This window comes from Thermobia domestica, chromosome 3, assembly GCF_964235325.1.
Source record: "Thermobia domestica chromosome 3, izTheDome1.hap1.1, whole genome shotgun sequence".
In the NCBI taxonomy this organism is placed as follows: domain Eukaryota; kingdom Metazoa; phylum Arthropoda; class Insecta; order Zygentoma; family Lepismatidae; genus Thermobia; species Thermobia domestica.
The window spans coordinates 351,449,138-351,467,241 of NC_137456.1; the positions used below are offsets into that span (position 1 = coordinate 351,449,138).

The 18,104-nt window shown below is 38.0% G+C and overlaps 2 protein-coding genes across 3 annotated transcripts in view; one reads left to right on the plus strand and one right to left on the minus strand.

Moving 5' to 3' along the window:
* LOC145681304 (short coiled-coil protein homolog) overlaps nucleotides 1–18,104 on the minus strand; it is a 337,128-nt gene that overhangs the window by 165,057 nt on the left and 153,967 nt on the right. The window lies entirely within an intron of this gene.
* Nucleotides 1–18,104, plus strand: part of LOC145681301 (fibroblast growth factor 1-like) — a 68,872-nt gene that overhangs the window by 15,223 nt on the left and 35,545 nt on the right. The window contains exon 2 of the mRNA XM_081752953.1: nucleotides 4,016–4,179. Coding sequence (XP_081609079.1) covers nucleotides 4,016–4,179 — 164 coding nt within the window. The remainder of the gene's footprint in view (nucleotides 1–4,015; nucleotides 4,180–18,104) is intronic.

The following is an 18,104-nucleotide window of genomic DNA, read 5'->3' on the forward strand; positions in this document are numbered from 1 at the left end:
CTCGTTATTCTTAATAGGGCTTGCGTTTGCTAATCTCAATGTGGATAACACTAGGACCAGTGGTGCTATTCTAATTTTTAACAACCGGTTCTTGGCCTATATATATATATATATATATATATATATATATATATATATATATATATATAGAGAGAGAGAGAGAGAGAGAGAGAGAGAGAGAGAGAGAGAGAGAGAGAGAGAGTAGATGGATAGATAGATGTAACTCTCTTAGGAAACAAACCAACAAAGTAGACAAAAACTTTTTTTTTTTTTTTTTACTGGATACCACAAGTGACAAGTAGAGACCTACACAACATTCTAATACAAATTGCTGTGACAAAATTAGGTAGCACTGCGAATATCTCGGAAACAATTATCCAAGATAGATGATTATCAAAAAGTATTGGAAAAAGCTTAATTCTGCAATGGATCGACAATTGTCTATAATAGTGTGTATGCGTTTCAAATGTAAATAGCCCTCACCACTACATTTATGTGATCCCAGTTCTCATTCTTGATCATTTCTCAGCATGTGATTCTGAGAATTTGAGATTAAGACATAAACGCTTATGCCTTGTTCTGAGAGATTATATTTAACCCTGTAGCTGTAAGAATTTCTACAAAAATAGTTAAACTAAAATTTACTGTTCATGAGTATAATTATGTTAAATTTACTGCTTTGTCTCGGTATAAGAAACGGCTCTGTGAACTCGAAATATTTTAACAATCGGTTCTAGCGAACCGGTGTGAACCTGCTGAATAGCACCACTGACTAGGACTCGCTACTTACTCGTTAGCTCGATCTCTCGCTCATTTACCTCAAGAGCCTGGAGCTTACTAACTCCTCGGGCTCACTATCCTCATTGAGGCTCACACTCACTAGTTATCTAGAAATAGGTTCTAGCGAACCGGTGTGAACCTGCTGAATAGCACCATTGACTAGGACTCGCTATTCACTCGTTAGCTCGATCTCTCGCTCATTTACCTCAAGAGCCTGGAGCTTACTAACTCCTCGGGCTCACTATCCTCATTGAGGCTCACACTCACTAGTTATCTAGAAATAGGTTCTAGCGAACCGGTGTGAACCTGCTGAATAGCACCATTGACTAGGACTCGCTATTCACTCGTTAGCTCGATCTCTCGCTCATTTACCTCAAGAGCCTGGAGCTTACTAACTCCTCGGGCTCACTATCCTCATTGAGGCTCACACTCACTAGTTATCTAGAAATAGGTTCTAGCGAACCGGTGTGAACCTGCTGAATAGCACCATTGACTAGGACTCGCTATTCACTCGTTAGCTCGATCTCTCGCTCATTTACCTCAAGAGCCTGGAGCTTACTAACTCCTCGGGCTCACTATCCTCATTGAGGCTCACACTCACTAGTTATCTAGAAATAGGTTCTAGCGAACCGGTGTGAACCTGCTGAATAGCACCATTGACTAGGACTCGCTATTCACTCGTTAGCTCGATCTCTCGCTCATTTACCTCAAGAGCCTGGAGCTTACTAACTCCTCGGGCTCACTATCCTCATTGAGGCTCACACTCACTAGTTATCTAGAAATAGGTTCTAGCGAACCGGTGTGAACCTGCTGAATAGCACCATTGACTAGGACTCGCTATTCACTCGTTAGCTCGATCTCTCGCTCATTTACCTCAAGAGCCTGGAGCTTACTAACTCCTCGGGCTCACTATCCTCATTGAGGCTCACACTCACTAGTTATCTAGAAATAGGTTCTAGCGAACCGGTGTGAACCTGCTGAATAGCACCATTGACTAGGACTCGCTATTCACTCGTTAGCTCGATCTCTCGCTCATTTACCTCAAGAGCCTGGAGCTTACTAACTCCTCGGGCTCACTATCCTCATTGAGGCTCACACTCACTAGTTATCTAGAAATAGGTTCTAGCGAACCGGTGTGAACCTGCTGAATAGCACCATTGACTAGGACTCGCTATTCACTCGTTAGCTCGATCTCTCGCTCATTTACCTCAAGAGCCTGGAGCTTACTAACTCCTCGGGCTCACTATCCTCATTGAGGCTCACACTCACTAGTTATCTAGAAATAGGTTCTAGCGAACCGGTGTGAACCTGCTGAATAGCACCATTGACTAGGACTCGCTATTCACTCGTTAGCTCGATCTCTCGCTCATTTACCTCAAGAGCCTGGAGCTTACTAACTCCTCGGGCTCACTATCCTCATTGAGGCTCACACTCACTAGTTATCTAGAAATAGTGGTCCCAGGTCCTGTGCCGTAAAAGGAAAGACTTAGTGTATGGCTTCTGTAGGATGCGTTACCCCCCGCAGCGATTGTGACCTAGGTGGCTACTCGATAATTTTACTTTCACCAGAGTTATAAATCATACTTTGAGCCCGTCAGGGTTTCCAAGCCTTATTGCCATACCCTTATTCTCATTCATGCGAATCATGAGAATAACCCTTTTCTGTTACATAGATTTTTCTGTGATTAGCTGACTTTTTCGGAATTTCTTTGTATTTTTGTGAATTTTCTCTTGTCATACATGCACATACTTTATAATAGCAGAGTTCCAGTACTCTGCACAAAGCATCTTCCAAGCATCTGTTTGTTTCTAAAATCCCTTGCCTAGCAATACGTCTTTTTCCCCCTTCTTTTAGACATCTTTTATTGATTCTGAAACAGCAGGCGACCTATTGTTCCGAAACGCACCAAATACGCTAGAGTCGACGTATTCTGCGCGTTTTTATTCCTTTCGCGTTAGCAGCGCATTGCGATTAGCTATCCACATTTAAATACATGGTCAGCGTATTCCAAGCGTACGCATGAGCCATATAAACGCGTTACGAACGCATCGAATAACCATGCACTTAAGCTTCTTAGGAAAAGTAACAATATTATTATTTCTAATTCATTCTTAGAATTCAAAATATTTAAATATGATGACTGATTATTCTGTAAGTCGTTTTTAGAATTACACACTATTAGTGTCATGGGGTGCATTCACAAGACGATATCACCTTCATTGATATAAGAAAAAATAAGAAAAAACACAAAATTTCAAAATAATTTATTCATGCTGGATATGGAATTCTCATTTACATCATTGGCTCCGCAATTCGCTTTCGCCTCAGGCTCTACAAAACGACGGGAGAACCTATTTTGCAGCAATGTTTACAAATCGTTCAACTCGCTAGAGAACCTGAGTCAATAGTTTGTGAATTATTATACGACTACAATAGTTGTTTTGGTTTTAATTATTAGAACTCTCCCCATGGTCTAGTATCACGAAACTTGGAATTTTTATTGTTAATAAGAACGTTATCAATTGTAAAAGGTTATTCTTATTTATTTATTAAATAAGAAATTTAATAAATTTCTTATTTATTTATAAGAAAATTTATTTTAAGTGTATTCTATGATTCCATCTTCTTTTTTTTTTTTTTTCACTTTTTCAAAATTGTAGTATCACATAAATGAAATACTAAGTTCTGTGCCTGTTTCACAGTAGGTTCTATGCCTGATATAAATATTTCACAGTAGGTTCTATGCTTGATATCAGTATTTCACAGTAGGTTCTGTGCCTGACATCAGTTTTTCACGATCGATGTAAATTGAATGTGATCGAGACAGTGTTGACAGACGAAAGCTAAGCAGCTAAAGCAAAATTATTCGTAAACATTAGATTGGGGTGTATTGCCAAACGTGTGTGAGATATCAGTTCTAATTAAAAGGAAAAAAAAGCACCATCATATTAAATAATTTTTGAGATATCCAGGTATTAAAAGAACAGAATAAATCTTTCACAAGGAAAATAAAAACGTATAACCTAAAACATGCCAGAAAAACATAAGATTTTGTAACTCAATGACCATTTCTTCTTCCTATTGATGAACTTAGTATACGAAAGTATTCAAGTTCAACTTGCATTTTTCTCATTTCCTACAGAAGAGATTTTGAGAAACACGTCTTTCCTTTCCCTCCAGTCAGAGACATCTGTGCTTTCGCATAATTATTTGTTAATTAATTTTTCTTTGCAGAATCCGACATGGCCTTCCACCTGGCGTTGACACTGACTACCTCGGTAGAGAAGGAAACCCAGTCCTTGGACATCGGATGATGCTTTACTGCCGAACGGGATATCACATCGGCATTTTCCCTGGGGGCGTAGTACGAGGCACCAACTTGAACTTCGATAAGTACGGTAGGTCCACTTCTAATACAAATAAGCCTAATCCAAATTGGAATTTAATGTCTCTTTTCAGCACTAGGGCTATTTGAAAAGGGATCCGAACAACTACTCAAGTTTGTTTGTTATGTACTATTCTGGATCGAGAACTTTCTTCAGGGTGGAGTGCAAAACTGGAAATAAATTTATATATATATATATATATATATATATATATATATATATATATATATATATATAAAGCTTCAAATTCCTCGGCAGAATTCGCGACGACAAAAGATTTTGAACTGAATAATAACACGAATTCCCTGCTTTTAGTCGACATTTAATTTCTTCGTGAATATGGTTTTCGTCTGTTAATATTGATCCTAGATATTTGAAAGTATCCACTTTATTAAAAGTGTTATTTGATATTTTAACGCGTCCATAATTTTGCCATATAACGATCCCGACGGAACTTCCATGTACTGTATTTAGTCCTATCATCCGGCTGTAACACTTGGTAAAAGTATCTAGTTTATAGTATAAAGTAACCAAAGATAGTTTTGTCCCTTTTTCTCCCACCACCTTCGAACATCGATATGTCACCTAAGACGTACGTGGAAGATCAGAAATAATTCCCATCAGCATTAAACGACCTTCTGCCAACGTTCTGGAAGGCCATGAATTTCATCGCGGTAGAACTTGGTGGGTCGTGAAGTGAAGAAGGTATCAAGTGCATTTTGCACCTTTACTAGGGATATGAATTGACGTCCTCTAAGGTGATTGTCCAGGGAATGGAAAAGAAGATGATAATCGGACGGTGCAATGTCCGGGAGTATGACGGATGCAAGAGTGTGTCCCACAGGGTTGTTTTGTTTAAAACAAAATGTTTAAACAAATGATTAAAACTTGTTTTAAACAATTGATTTTTAAAACAAATTTTATATACGTTTTAAACATTTTCTTTTAAGCACGTATATTTTAAAGACTTGTTTTAAACATATGTTTATTTTTTATTTTTGAAAAAAAAAAATCTGCTAGAGAAAGAAAATGTCAAAAGTGCTTCCCATTCAGTAGACTAATTTCTTCCCATGTGAATGTTTTGATTTCTCGTGGCTATAATAGTCCAGTGTGGTGATCTACAATTAATTTTATCTCCTCTTGTTTTTAATGTTCATTGTAGTGTTTAAATGCTTATCAGTTAACTTGCGAGAAAGTGTCGTAGTCGAAGATTGTACTACTTGTAGAACTGATATTAAAAAATAAATAAAAGAATTATCGTGGAAACAAGTTTTTGTGTTGTATTCAGAAAACAAAGGGTTCTTTGCTAAATTGCGGTTCTGAAGCTAAAATATCGCAGACATTCGTTGATACAGTAACCTGCATGTTGGTTCTCACAAGATACATTCGCGAAGCGTCGCCTCGGGATTCGTGTAAAATTTATTCAAATGCAAAGTTCTCCGCTGCCTAATGTATATTGTACTAAATATAGCTGCCCATACCGGTAATTTGCATATTTATGGGCCTTCATATATCCGGAATTCAATCATACACTTCTATAACGCTCGGACATAAAATTGTTTTTTTTTTCTTTCTTTACTGTCACTGGACAGGAATGTGGTGGGCATATGCTAAACAAATTGGATTAGGTATTGCTTCTCTGACATATGTTACCCATCCCGGTCGCTATCTTGGATCCGCCATATTGTATTTAACTTTCAGTTTTTCAAATGGGAATAAGTACAAGTGATACATCAAATTTATGTACGCGTACAATTTTCTTGGATATTCACTGTTGTAGTGTATTTTACCGTAGCTTGTACCATTTGAAGGTATTACATGTTAAATCCTCCAGGCACTTCGCGAATAGATATTGCAGATTAATATCAGTTATGCTTACGTTTTCGATGTTGGCAGCTCAAAACAGTTTCTAACTGGTAAAATACTGTATGTATAAACAAACTCTTTAAAACATAGGTGTCATAATCTTATTACATTTCTGTGAGTGACTGTTATTACTTCCATATTATACTATAATAAGGAAGTATTATATTACGGTCAAAATGACTAATGTAGATCCAGATACGACCAGATTTGGGTCAAGACCTACCATTTTCGTATTAACGTCTGTGTGTCTATATGTATGTATGTACGTTCAAAGAATATTTCATCAACGATAAATCACGTAAAATATTACATATACACACGGGTCCCTGCACAACTTTTTTTCAATATTCGTGAAGTGCCTGACATTTAACATGCAATGCCTTGCAAACGGTACAAGCTACGATAAAATTCATTACATCAGTGAATTTCCGAGAAAATTGTATATTAATTTGATGTATCACTTGTACCAATTTCCATTTGAAAAACCGAAAGTTGAATCCAATATGACGGATCCAATATGGCAGCCGGGATGGGTAATGTGTGTCAGAGAAGCAGTACTTGATCCAATTTCTTTTGTATATGACCATATTCATGTCCAGTTACATATAAAGAAACTAAAAGCAATTTTGTGTCCGAGATTTATAGAAGTCTATGATTGAATTCCGGATAAATATGAAAGCCCATAAATAAGCAAATTATCAGTATGGACCGCTAAAATTAGTACAATTCACATTGGACCAGGCAGAACTTTGCATTTGAATCAATTTTACACGAATCCCGAGGGGACATTTCGCGAATGTAACTTGTAAGTTTCTGTACAACTTAGAATCTTTTAACGTGAGTTTTACGGGCAGAAAAAAGGAAATCATTTGGAGTAGATTTCCAGTTTTGATCATTGTATTTCCTTCATATTTATTCGGTATTAGGATCTCAAACTTGTTCTGTTGAACTTTGCTTATCGAAAAGTTTCTAAACTGCATTACTGCCCCCAAAATCTGAAATTCAGGGAAGGCTACCCCACTGACACCCCTGCCTAGTAGCGGCTGTCGTATGAAACTATCTCACGACCATTCACGTGGTTTTAGTTATATTTATTTCGGACTCTTGACTGCGAAGATATTATTACGTTTTGAAATAGAATTCATTTGCTGAGCAAACCTGAACCTTATTGAAAATGGACTTGGATCCATTGTGCTTTGAACGCCACAAATATTACTTTTCTTTAATAAATTTTTTACTAAAAAAAATAAAGAAAGAACCTATTACATAGTCTTGCTGAAAATATTCTAAAGTTAGGACAACATGAAGTGTGTTTCAACATTACATTTCGAAAATTTATTGTTAAGATAATTTTATTAGCATCAGTGTTCTGAAATAATCAAATTTTGCAACTAAAATCTCTCCCGCCTGCGCCTCCACGAAACATGAGCTTAGCCCCTAAGAGCATAATTAGGAAACTTTCAGAAGCAGTAACTCCGAAATGACTTCTTTTATGACTAAAATAATCGCACAAGAGTATTTCTCGTAAAGTTCTAGCCCTAAAACATGTAACATGACTCCTTTGCATTGAAATTTTGAATACGAATCAAAGATGGCCGCCATGATGCTTGATAGCACCATCTGATGTATCAGACCACTTCCAAGTTTAATCTTTCTCCCTCAAGCCGTTCTCAATGCACAAGGGTTTTTAGGACTACTGTTTCACCTTGTATATTGATAGATTGTGTGAAATCACCATAGTTGGTAGATTTTAAAATCTACCTAAAAACCTTATTACAACCAAGAAATTACTTATGAGAGTCACTGGCAAGAGGGTGTAATAACAGTGGGGTCGTGATATGAATAAGTTGAGAATTACTAATCTATACTGAAATATTCTCTACCCAACACAGTGGTCTTAACCAGGATAAAATAAATGATAAGATCGGTTGCAAGTAAAGAGCAAAAAGTCTTAACAAATAAGTTACTACATGATTTTGAAATATATTTAAAATCGTTTTAAAATGTTTAAAACGCGTTTTTTTCGTCTGTTTTAAAACACATTTAAAACATTTTGAACATCTTTTTCATGTTTTAAACACGTCTTTTTTTAACTATTTTTTTTCAACCCTGGTTTCCCATCCAAGACATAGGATGGTGTCCCGGGTCATCTTAGCCATGTGGAGCTTAGCTTTGTCCTGTAACAGGAGAACCTCCTTGCGATTCAGAAGTGCTGGCTCCAGAGTTTTGAAATTTTCTTGAACACGGCTCAACTGCTGACAGTACATAGTTGCATTGATGTTCTGACCAGCTGATAGTAGTTCCCGATGCACGATGCCGCGAGCAGTCCACCAAACACACATGAGGACATTCTTCTGGTGCAAAGCTGGTTTCGACTGTTTTAGAACCGGTTCATGGGATGTTAACCAATGATGACGGCAACATGGATCTTCGTACAGGACCAACTTCTCATCACATGTCAACACCCTGTCCAGAAATGGCTCCTTTCTCAGACGAGACAGAAAAAAAAAAAACACAGGTGACTGCTCTCGTTGCCTTCTGGCCCAGAGTCAAATCATGTGGAACCCATTGACTCAACTTATAGGGCCTTATGCAGAGTCGTTTTGACGTATGATTAGCGTCATACTAAAGGTCTCTCTATTGCAGGAAACATGTTAGTCGAACTCTTTAGTATTGCTCTAATCTCGCACCAGAATGACTCTGCATAAGCCCCGTAGTGTTTCCGAAGTTGATGGAGGTGCTACCGAATTATTTCTTTACTTACACTGAATTCTAGTCCCAGTTCCTCACATGTCTGGCCACTTTCGACTCAAATGGTGTCTGAAGATCTTCATTTTGTACATGTGTTGGTCTTCCGGCTGGTTTTGCGTCTTCGAGTGTTTCATCAACGTCTTTAAACTTGTTAAACCACCGCTGCACTGTCCGCGTAGTCACGACACCTCACCAAAGGCTTGGCATATCTTGCGCCCCGCTGAAGCAGCGTTTGAGCCCAGTTTGAATTCGTACAGTATACACGCCCTTATGACGTACTGTGGAGGTCCCATGTTCACTCTGTCCTTAGGCAAGTTCACGGTGTAACTGAACTGGCACAAGCAGGTAATATGTTAGATATACCCAAACCGACAACTGACCTTCGCGTTATCTCCATTCGCATTCAACTCACGGTGTGAGGGCCAATTGAACACAGACCTCCACAAAAAGCGATAGAACTTTCTTGGCTGCCTTTATAACAAACTTGTCTTGTTGAAATAATACGAGAAGTGTAATATTTTTCTTCAGGAGGGGGCGCACCCCCTTTGAACATTGCTATAGTGTTTCTAACCTTCGGCCTGTTTGTCATAATGTTTCTGTTAATTCATAGTAGACCTACTCAAAATTTGTTGATTTTATAGTATAGTTTCTAAAAACAATCGTTAGTTTAATTGGTATTGGTGAATATTAAAAATGAAATGCGATTCCTTATGAACCAAAGTTAAATACAAAATATTCCCTACCTGTTTGAAATTTTATAACGTAAGATATTACTAATAAATAAATAAATAAATAAAAGATTTTCTAAATATTGTAGAAATGATTGTGAAAATGGCATGATGGTTATTTAAGTTCACAAAGGAAGCCGTATTATGGGAATTATATTCGTTTATTTTACGGTAACCTTGGAGGAGAAACGTACCGTTCATACAAACAAACTGATTTCCTGAAAAAGATCACCCGTCGAATCCAATTACCTTGACAAGAGTTTTCCACTTTCTCCAAGAAAAAAAGTGATTTATTTTCTCTTCCTGATGTTGCAGTATTTGCCAAGTGCTGACATCTATCCTGTTTTGTGAATTGTGTTTGCTGCCCTCTGTAGGGTTTAGTAGCAAATCACAATAGACTGTTATTTATAGATTTTTGTGGTAGAGAACATTGAAGTCAGAAGGTTGTTATGTTTTGTCACTGAAGCGCGAAATGAAGTAACTGTAATTAACAAAACTGGTCTAATAACTTAGTCATATTTAAAGGCTTGTGACGGCATTCATTCATGTTAATATTATATATTTTGTAGGTGGGATTCTTTCATAATCTAATACGCTTAGCTTCTCTCGGCATGATGATCGCACAGTAGTTACCAACTCTGAGAGCGTGAAGAGCGATTAAAGGATCGCAAGCTATTGACAGGAATAAACTGTGAAGTTATAAATAAAGGATCACCATTAAAATTTAGCAAACTTCACAGACACTACGTCTATGTGTTTATTTATTTATTTATTTTGTCATGGGAAGGAAGGGGAAGGGGGTGAAAAATGAAATCAGATCTTTTAAGTTTTACGTCCCAAGGAATGAAATGGTGGAATGAAGAAAGTGGGAGGAAACGGGAGAACGCCGAGAAAACCCACGCACATGGTGTTTGTCTACCACGAAGTTTACTTAGCGCCAGCTGGGATCGAACCAGGAACCCCAGGTACCAGAGATGAACGCTCTAACGCTGAGCCACCGTGGCCCCGGGAGGAATGTAAAGTATGCAGGGTTTATTAAAGGGTGTGCAAGCTAAATAAGGTTGGAAACCTTTAATCTATGCTGTAGTCAACATGAATCAGTGTAGAAACAGTACTAGCAGAAAACACTTTTCTATTTAGGATATATTTGGTTCGGATCCTAGCTAAACTTTTTTAATACTTTATGGGCACGGATAAGGGGTGTCTCAGAGTGTTTTTCAACCCGTGGGACTGATATCTTTTATATAAATATTAATGTGTACAGATTTTATTAAAAGGCCTTTTTTCAGAATCGTAAACAGAATACTTTAGTAGTTTTGGCTGGAAATAAACATTTTAAGAAACTTTTTTTTTTTTAAGTAGCTGATGTTTAGGAATAAGATTCTTTTAAAAGAACGTGGAGTGTTTTTTTTTTTTTTTTTTTAAGCTTCATTATTGTATAGTATGTAATTAAGGTTTTCATTCAATAATATCAATAACAGGTAAGGTTTAGGTTTGTCGGAATACACGTAGAGGAACTTTAGCTCTTTATTTTTCTCTTTGGTCGATTGTGGAAATCGGAGGCAGTTTGGTTCTACAACGCTCTTCCCAAATATTGATCTGTCATTCACTAGGCCATGTCTTAAATTTCCATGAAAATACACCAAATATGTTCAAATCAAATTAATTAGGAACTGATTTCTCGGCTTTCGGCATTTATGGCCATTTTAGCCAATCACACATGAGGGATGGCGTCCCTTGGCAATTACACTTGGGGAGCGGGAAGGAAAGAAAGGAAAGGGGAAGAAATGAAAAAGCCTGGGGCCTTTTATGTTAGGTACCATTCCGGCATTTGCCTGGTGTGAATGTGGTGTGGTTGAGGAAAACCTAAAAATAATGATATGACGATTGGGTTGAAAATGCTGTTACATCTTTCCGACCGAGTATCCCCAACAGTAATCGAACTCGGGACCGCTTCAAATCAATATAATATTTATATTGTGTGCTTTCCCTGATATGTTACGACAGCAGAATCTTTAAACTTGAGAAGCTATATTAAATCCCAGGCTTTTCTTTGGTTAACTGATCAACTGTGCACTTTCTTTTGTTTTTCAAATAGAGAAATTTCAGGTAAACTTCGGTGTAAGGTAATAAATGGATATTGTTTTCTTTTTAAAGTCGATGTCACAGAAGTGCACCATCTTTCTTTCCCTTCAACTATATATTTTCAGAGGGCACAGTGGCAGAGCACCTATCTCTGTGCGGGGGGGGGGCTCGTTCGATCCAGGCCAAGTAAATTTGTAATGAGCAACATTGTGTCGTGGGTTTTTTCAGGGCACCTTTCTCATTCTCTGTCTGAGAATAGCCGTTTCCTCCCGCTTTTTCATTCCACCAATTCTTCCATCATCATTCACTTGCCTTAGTCATCGCCTCCCTTAGCTTAAAAGGCATAATCGTGGGACGTTAAACTGAAACATTTCATTTCATTTATATTTTCCGTAAAATTATTTCACAAAAGGTAATGTTTTCTAATTACTAAATTATTACGCAAGGACTTTTTAAAAAATATTTTTGCAATGTTTGGAAATATGGGAAAAAGTGGGAGGAGAATTGACTTTCGCATCCATATAATAGTAAAATACGTAGAACGGGCAAAATTATGCAATTATGCGGGCAACAAACTTTGGTACTGATTATTCTATAAGTGAAAAGAAGAAAAAAAGTCTCTGTCAACTCATGTTCGGCAACGACTACTATAGACGTTACATGCGTCCGAAGTCATTAATTAATCAACTCTGGAGTTGGGTATCGCCAAAATATGTGCCCATTATAGGCTTGTACCCTACTTTATCGGAATATACACGTTTCAGAATTATGCAGTGTGATTCCATGATATTTTCTCATAAGGCAAAAAAGATTCGCAACTTCGAGAAGTGAACAGGGGCATAAATGAGCATGTATGGGAGCAATGATAATTAACAAATGATAATTCGTTTGAGAGTTGTCGATGTCTCAGCGAATAATTTAATACCTGATGCAATGGAGACCTTCACACTCGCTTTGGTCAAACGACGCATCTCCTCAAGTTTGTCTACCCATTTCCCATTCAAACCTACATACGCTTGGCCTTACATGCAAATGCTATCCAACTACGGACGTCCGAGTATTACTTCATTCACTATGTGAAACATCGGTATATCTTAAATGAATAATCTGTGTGAGTGTTCAGTGGTCCTATATGAGTTCATTTACTCCTACACCGAGAGTTGCAAGGGATCGTTGGTGGATTATGAGGAAATTCCATGCGCCGTCACTGCATGAGTGTGCAAGGTGTATCTTTAGAATAGAGGCAGATTATAAGTCTATAATGGGCACATGTTTTGGCAATATTCAACTGGAAAATTAATCAATCTTCGGAAGCCTGTAACTCCTACAATACTCGTGGCCGGGCATGGGTTGAACGGAACTTATTGTTTTCACTTGTGGGATCACCTCCCGAAGTTTGTTCCCATAGTTTAGAGGCTCTCTCTGTCTGTCTGTCTGTCTGTCTCTCTCTCTCTCTCTCTCTCTCTCTCTCTCTCTCTCTATATATATATATATATATATATATATATATATATATATATATATATATATATATATATATATATATATATATATATATATATATATATATATATATTTGGTCTAGGAATTAATTCGTGCGGTTGGTACGCACACATTGAAGCTGTAGTACAAACCCAAAATACATAAATACCTTAAGAAAAATATTGTCCATCGCTAGCCACCACTTTCGCCCATTTGTCAGGCAATGTACGGATTCCGTGGCGAAAGAAGTCCTCATCCTTGGAAGCGATCCAGTCAGAGACCCATGTTTCGATATCTTCTGAAGAAGTAAACCGCTGTCCAATCAAATCGTTGTTCATGCAATCGAACAAGTAGTAGTCCGAAGGAGCAACGTCTGGTGAATACGGCGGGTGGGGTAAAACTTCCCATCCGACATTTTCTAAATAGGTTTTGACCGGTTTTGCGACATGTGGGTGAGCGTTATCATGTTGAACAATAAGTTTATCATGTCTGTTCTCCCATTCTGGTCGTGTTCTGGCCAGAGCTTGCTTCAAACGCATTAATTGTCGTCGATAACGTTCTCCATTCATAGTTTCACCCGATTGCAGCAGCTCATAGTACACGACACCTTTCATATCCCACCATATGCACAGCATAACCTTTGCACAGTGAATATCTCGTTTTGGTTGTGATGGGCCTGGTTCACCTGGTTTCACCCAGGCCTTTTTTCGTTTAGGGTTCTCATAATGGATCCACTTCTCATCACCCGTAATAATTCGATGCAGAAACCCCTTTCTGCTCTGTCGTTGAAGCAGCAATTCGCAAATGGTTTTTCGTCTTTCAACGTCTCTGTCTTTCAATTCATGTGGAACCCAATGTGACATCTTTTGAATCATTCCCATGGCTTTCAAGCGTTTGGAGACTGTTGTTTGATCAACGCCTAATGCTGCTGCAAGTTGTTCCTGCGTTTGACACGAATCCTGCTCGAGCAATGCTGTCAATTCTTCGTCTTGAAATTTTTTTTGGCTGTCCAGCTCGCTCTTGGTCTGCCAAGCAGAAATCACCACTTCTAAACCGTGCAAACCACTTCTGACACGTTCGCTCAGCTAGAGCATGGTCACCATACACTTCCACCAAAATACGATGACTTTCAGTCGCACTTTTCTGCATGTTAAAGTAATGCAGCAGGACACCCCGCAAAAACACTTTATCAGGCACAAATTGCGCCATGTTCACTTAACTACAAACTGGTGTTGTTGACGCTTTAATCCACTGCCCTATACTACGAACGATACGCGATGACAGGAGTTTGCAACACATGTGTGGATACACGGAACTGTGGGACGCTCCGTTCGTTGCGCCATCTCTTGTTCACCCGCACGAATTAATTCCTAGACCAAATATATATATATTAGGGATGGCCAAAATTATCCGGATTCCGGAAATTTTGTTTTCCGGAATCGGAAAATTTACTTTCCGGAATTTGGAAAATTCCGGATTTCGGAAAAATTCCGGAATTCAGAAAAAATCCGGAATTCGGAAAAAATCCGGAATTCAGAAAAAAATCCGGATTTCGGAAAAATTCCGGATTTCGGAAAAATTCCGGAATTCAGAAAAATCCGGATTTCGGAAAAATTCCGGAATTCAGAAAAATCCGGAATTCGGAAAAAATCCGGATTTCGGAAAAATTCCGGAATTCAGAAAAAAATCCAGAATTCGGAAAAATTCCGGATTTCGGAAAAATTCCGGAATTCAGATAAATTCCGACACTCGGATAAAATCCGGAATTTAGAAAAAATTCGGAATTTTTCCGATTTTACTTTTCGGATTCCGGAAAGTAAAAATTCTGGAATTGACCATCCCTAGCTAGTAGCTGTTAAAAGAGAAACACAATAATGAATAGGCTATATATACTGTATTAATTTCTTGTAGTTGGATATGTCTTTATCACTTACGTAGACAATTGCTACTGCAGTTATTTACTGCTTTATGAGGAAGGTCTTATTTACACACACAAAAAAGTCGCCGGTATATCTCAAACATTATCGCGTTCCCACCTGCAGCTGCTCCAAAGCACTGCAAACTACTTTTTAACCAGGCGAAAGGCAGTGAAGGAAAATAAATCTCAACAAATATTCTAATAACATTCGCTTATTATCAATATACCTACAGTGAGCGCAGAAAGTATTTGTACACCGTGCATACTTTATATTGGAAACAGCTAGCATGAGAACGGGAGGTGGGAAATATATATACAGTGAAACCTCTCTAAAGCGGACAGCCGTGGGGAATCAAAAATTGTCCGCTATAGAGAGGTGTCCGCCTTAGAGAGGTTTCAATATCTTCTTACGTAAATTAGTACAAGGAGCTATGCAATTAGAAAATATATGTTTGCATGAATCATGTATTTACGATTATTAGCAAAATGTTACTTTACGTGCATTATCTTGCGCCATCCAATACTCTATGCTCGAAGCAAAACATGGAAATAAGATGTTATAGATCTCTGCACTTTACACGTATCGCTACTTATGACGTTTTTCGTGTGTTGCTTTAATTTGTGAGTCAATTGCAGTCCAGTGATGACTTTTGAGACAATATATGCATACCCGCGGAAAAAAAAAAAAAAACTTGTCTTCTACTTGGTTAGAGATATCAGCGGAACAGTAAAATAACTTGTCATCCCAAACGGCGGGGAACTGTCAATCACTTTTGTGTCTAAAACAGGTTGGGTGAGAGTGAAATTCAAGCAAAGGACATGAGGGTGTTGTTGTACGGAGACCTTTCCTCTGAGTTGCAGAACAGACAGTTGAGGAGGCGGAATGTTGTCACACCCTCATGTGCTTCCTTGCTGACACACGTATTAATTACCAAAAAAAAAAATATGTATTTTTACTTTACTTTTCAACTTGTTTAAGAGAAAGTGTCCGTAATACGGAGGTAAATAATACCTATAAAAGACAGGAAAGACTGTCCGTGTCCATACTAGAGAGTGTCCGCTTTAGAGAGGTTTGCTAATGTTTTTTTCTTATTACAGTGTTTGGGAATTACAAAATATGTCCGTTATGGGAGGTGTCCGCTATATAGAGGTGCCCGTTAGTAGAGGTTTCACTGTATAACCAGAATTAAGACTACACATTCATACATTTTATTTCTATATACAAGAGAAAGGCCAAACAAAGACAACCACTGTTTTGTTCAGAAGAAAAGAGAGAATTCCTTTTTTGTAAACGCAAAAAGTCACCGTACACTTATGCTTGAATTAATGCTTATAAAGTATATTACGTTATTTAATATTTTGTGGGATTACCCTGTGCGTTAATGATTGTCTGTAGTCTTCGTGGCATTGGTTTCACCTGTAGTAGTTCATAGTTCTGTAGCTTCGGGACTGATTATGTTCCATTCTTCTTGAATAGCTTTTCTCAGGCCTTCTTTAGTAGACAAGCTGTGCCTTCTGATTCTTGTCTCCAGAACAGACCATAGATGTTCTATGGGGTTCATGTCTGGGGATTGGGGAGGTGTGCGAAGCTGTTTCAAGGTATTATAGAGTAGCCACAATCGAGTATTTTCCGCTGTATGTTTGGAGTTGTTGCCTTGCTGAACAATAAATTGTTTTCTGCGCACTATTATGGAGATTTTCCTTTAATATGTTAATATACACTTTGTGGATCATCACTCCATCGATAAAGTGGAGACGACCCACTCCTGAGGCACTCATACAACCCCAGACGAGCACGGACCCTCCTCCGTGTCTTACTTTAGGGACGAGATTTTGAGGATTCATCTCTGTATTCACCTTGCGCCATACCATACGCCTCCCATTGGATTCGATAAGGTTAAATTTACTTTCGTCCGAAAATATGACCATATTTCAGAAAGAAGCCTGATCCCTTATCTTTATACTCTTTTTCAAACTTTAGTCTCTTTATACGATTTGTCTTGTTCACCCATAACATTTTCCTGGCTATCCGACCATGATACCCTGCAAATATTCCGCACTGTACTGGCTGATACTTTAACACCGCGTGTTTCCAGATCCGTTGCCAATTGCACAGTACTACTTTTCGGAACCTTTTTTCTTTCCCTAATAATGTAACGTTTATCTTGTTCACTCAACACTCTTGGTCTTCCAGGTTTTTTTTTTTTTTCGCACAGTGATAGAAACATTATACATCGCAATTATTGTTTGTACTGTTGAACGAGGCCTGTCTGCAAGGTTTGCTATCTTTCTCAAATACGTACCTTTCTTACGCAATTTAATAATTACTTTTCTTGTCTCCTCATTTGTTTCTGTTCGGTTGCTTCCCATTTTGACAGCCCACCGTGCAGTTTTTTCACTCCTATTCACAACTAAACTCATTCTGTTATTCGTCATGCTATACAGAGGTGTATACTCAGGTGAATACTCGTGAACCCCAGTTGTGGTATCTTTGTTTCGTATTCGTACGTCAGGTGTACGATCTCTTTTTGCGTCTACTCTATACACTTTCTACAGAGCGTTCACCTCTGGTGCTTGGGGTCCCGGGTTCGATCCCAGCCCCCGCCAAGTGAACTTTGTGGTGGACAAATACCGTGTGCGTGGGTTTTCTCGGGGTTCTCCCGTTTCCTCCCACTTTCTTCATTCCACCATTTCATTCATTTCTCATAATCACCGTCTCCTTTAGCCTAACCGGCATAAGCGTGGGACGTAAAACTTAAAACTTTCATTTCATTTTTACTTTCTACAGAATTTATTTACTTTCTGACCATTAAACTTGTCTTTGTGGTTCTTTATTGATATATTCATAAAGCTTAGTTTTCATTATTCATATTGTGTGTGTTATTACACTTCTTAAATTTTCTGTTTCTTTTTCGCAGGCATTCTCGTTTCAATAGCATAGGTGTACGAACATTTTCTGCGCTCACTGTATGTACAGTAAATACAAATTTACAATTTTTGACTTTACGAAGTATACAATGTAATTGTTCAATAATTAACATAAGCAGGCATTCATTAATTTATATTAATATAATAATTAATAAAACTAATAAGCGGGTGATTGATGA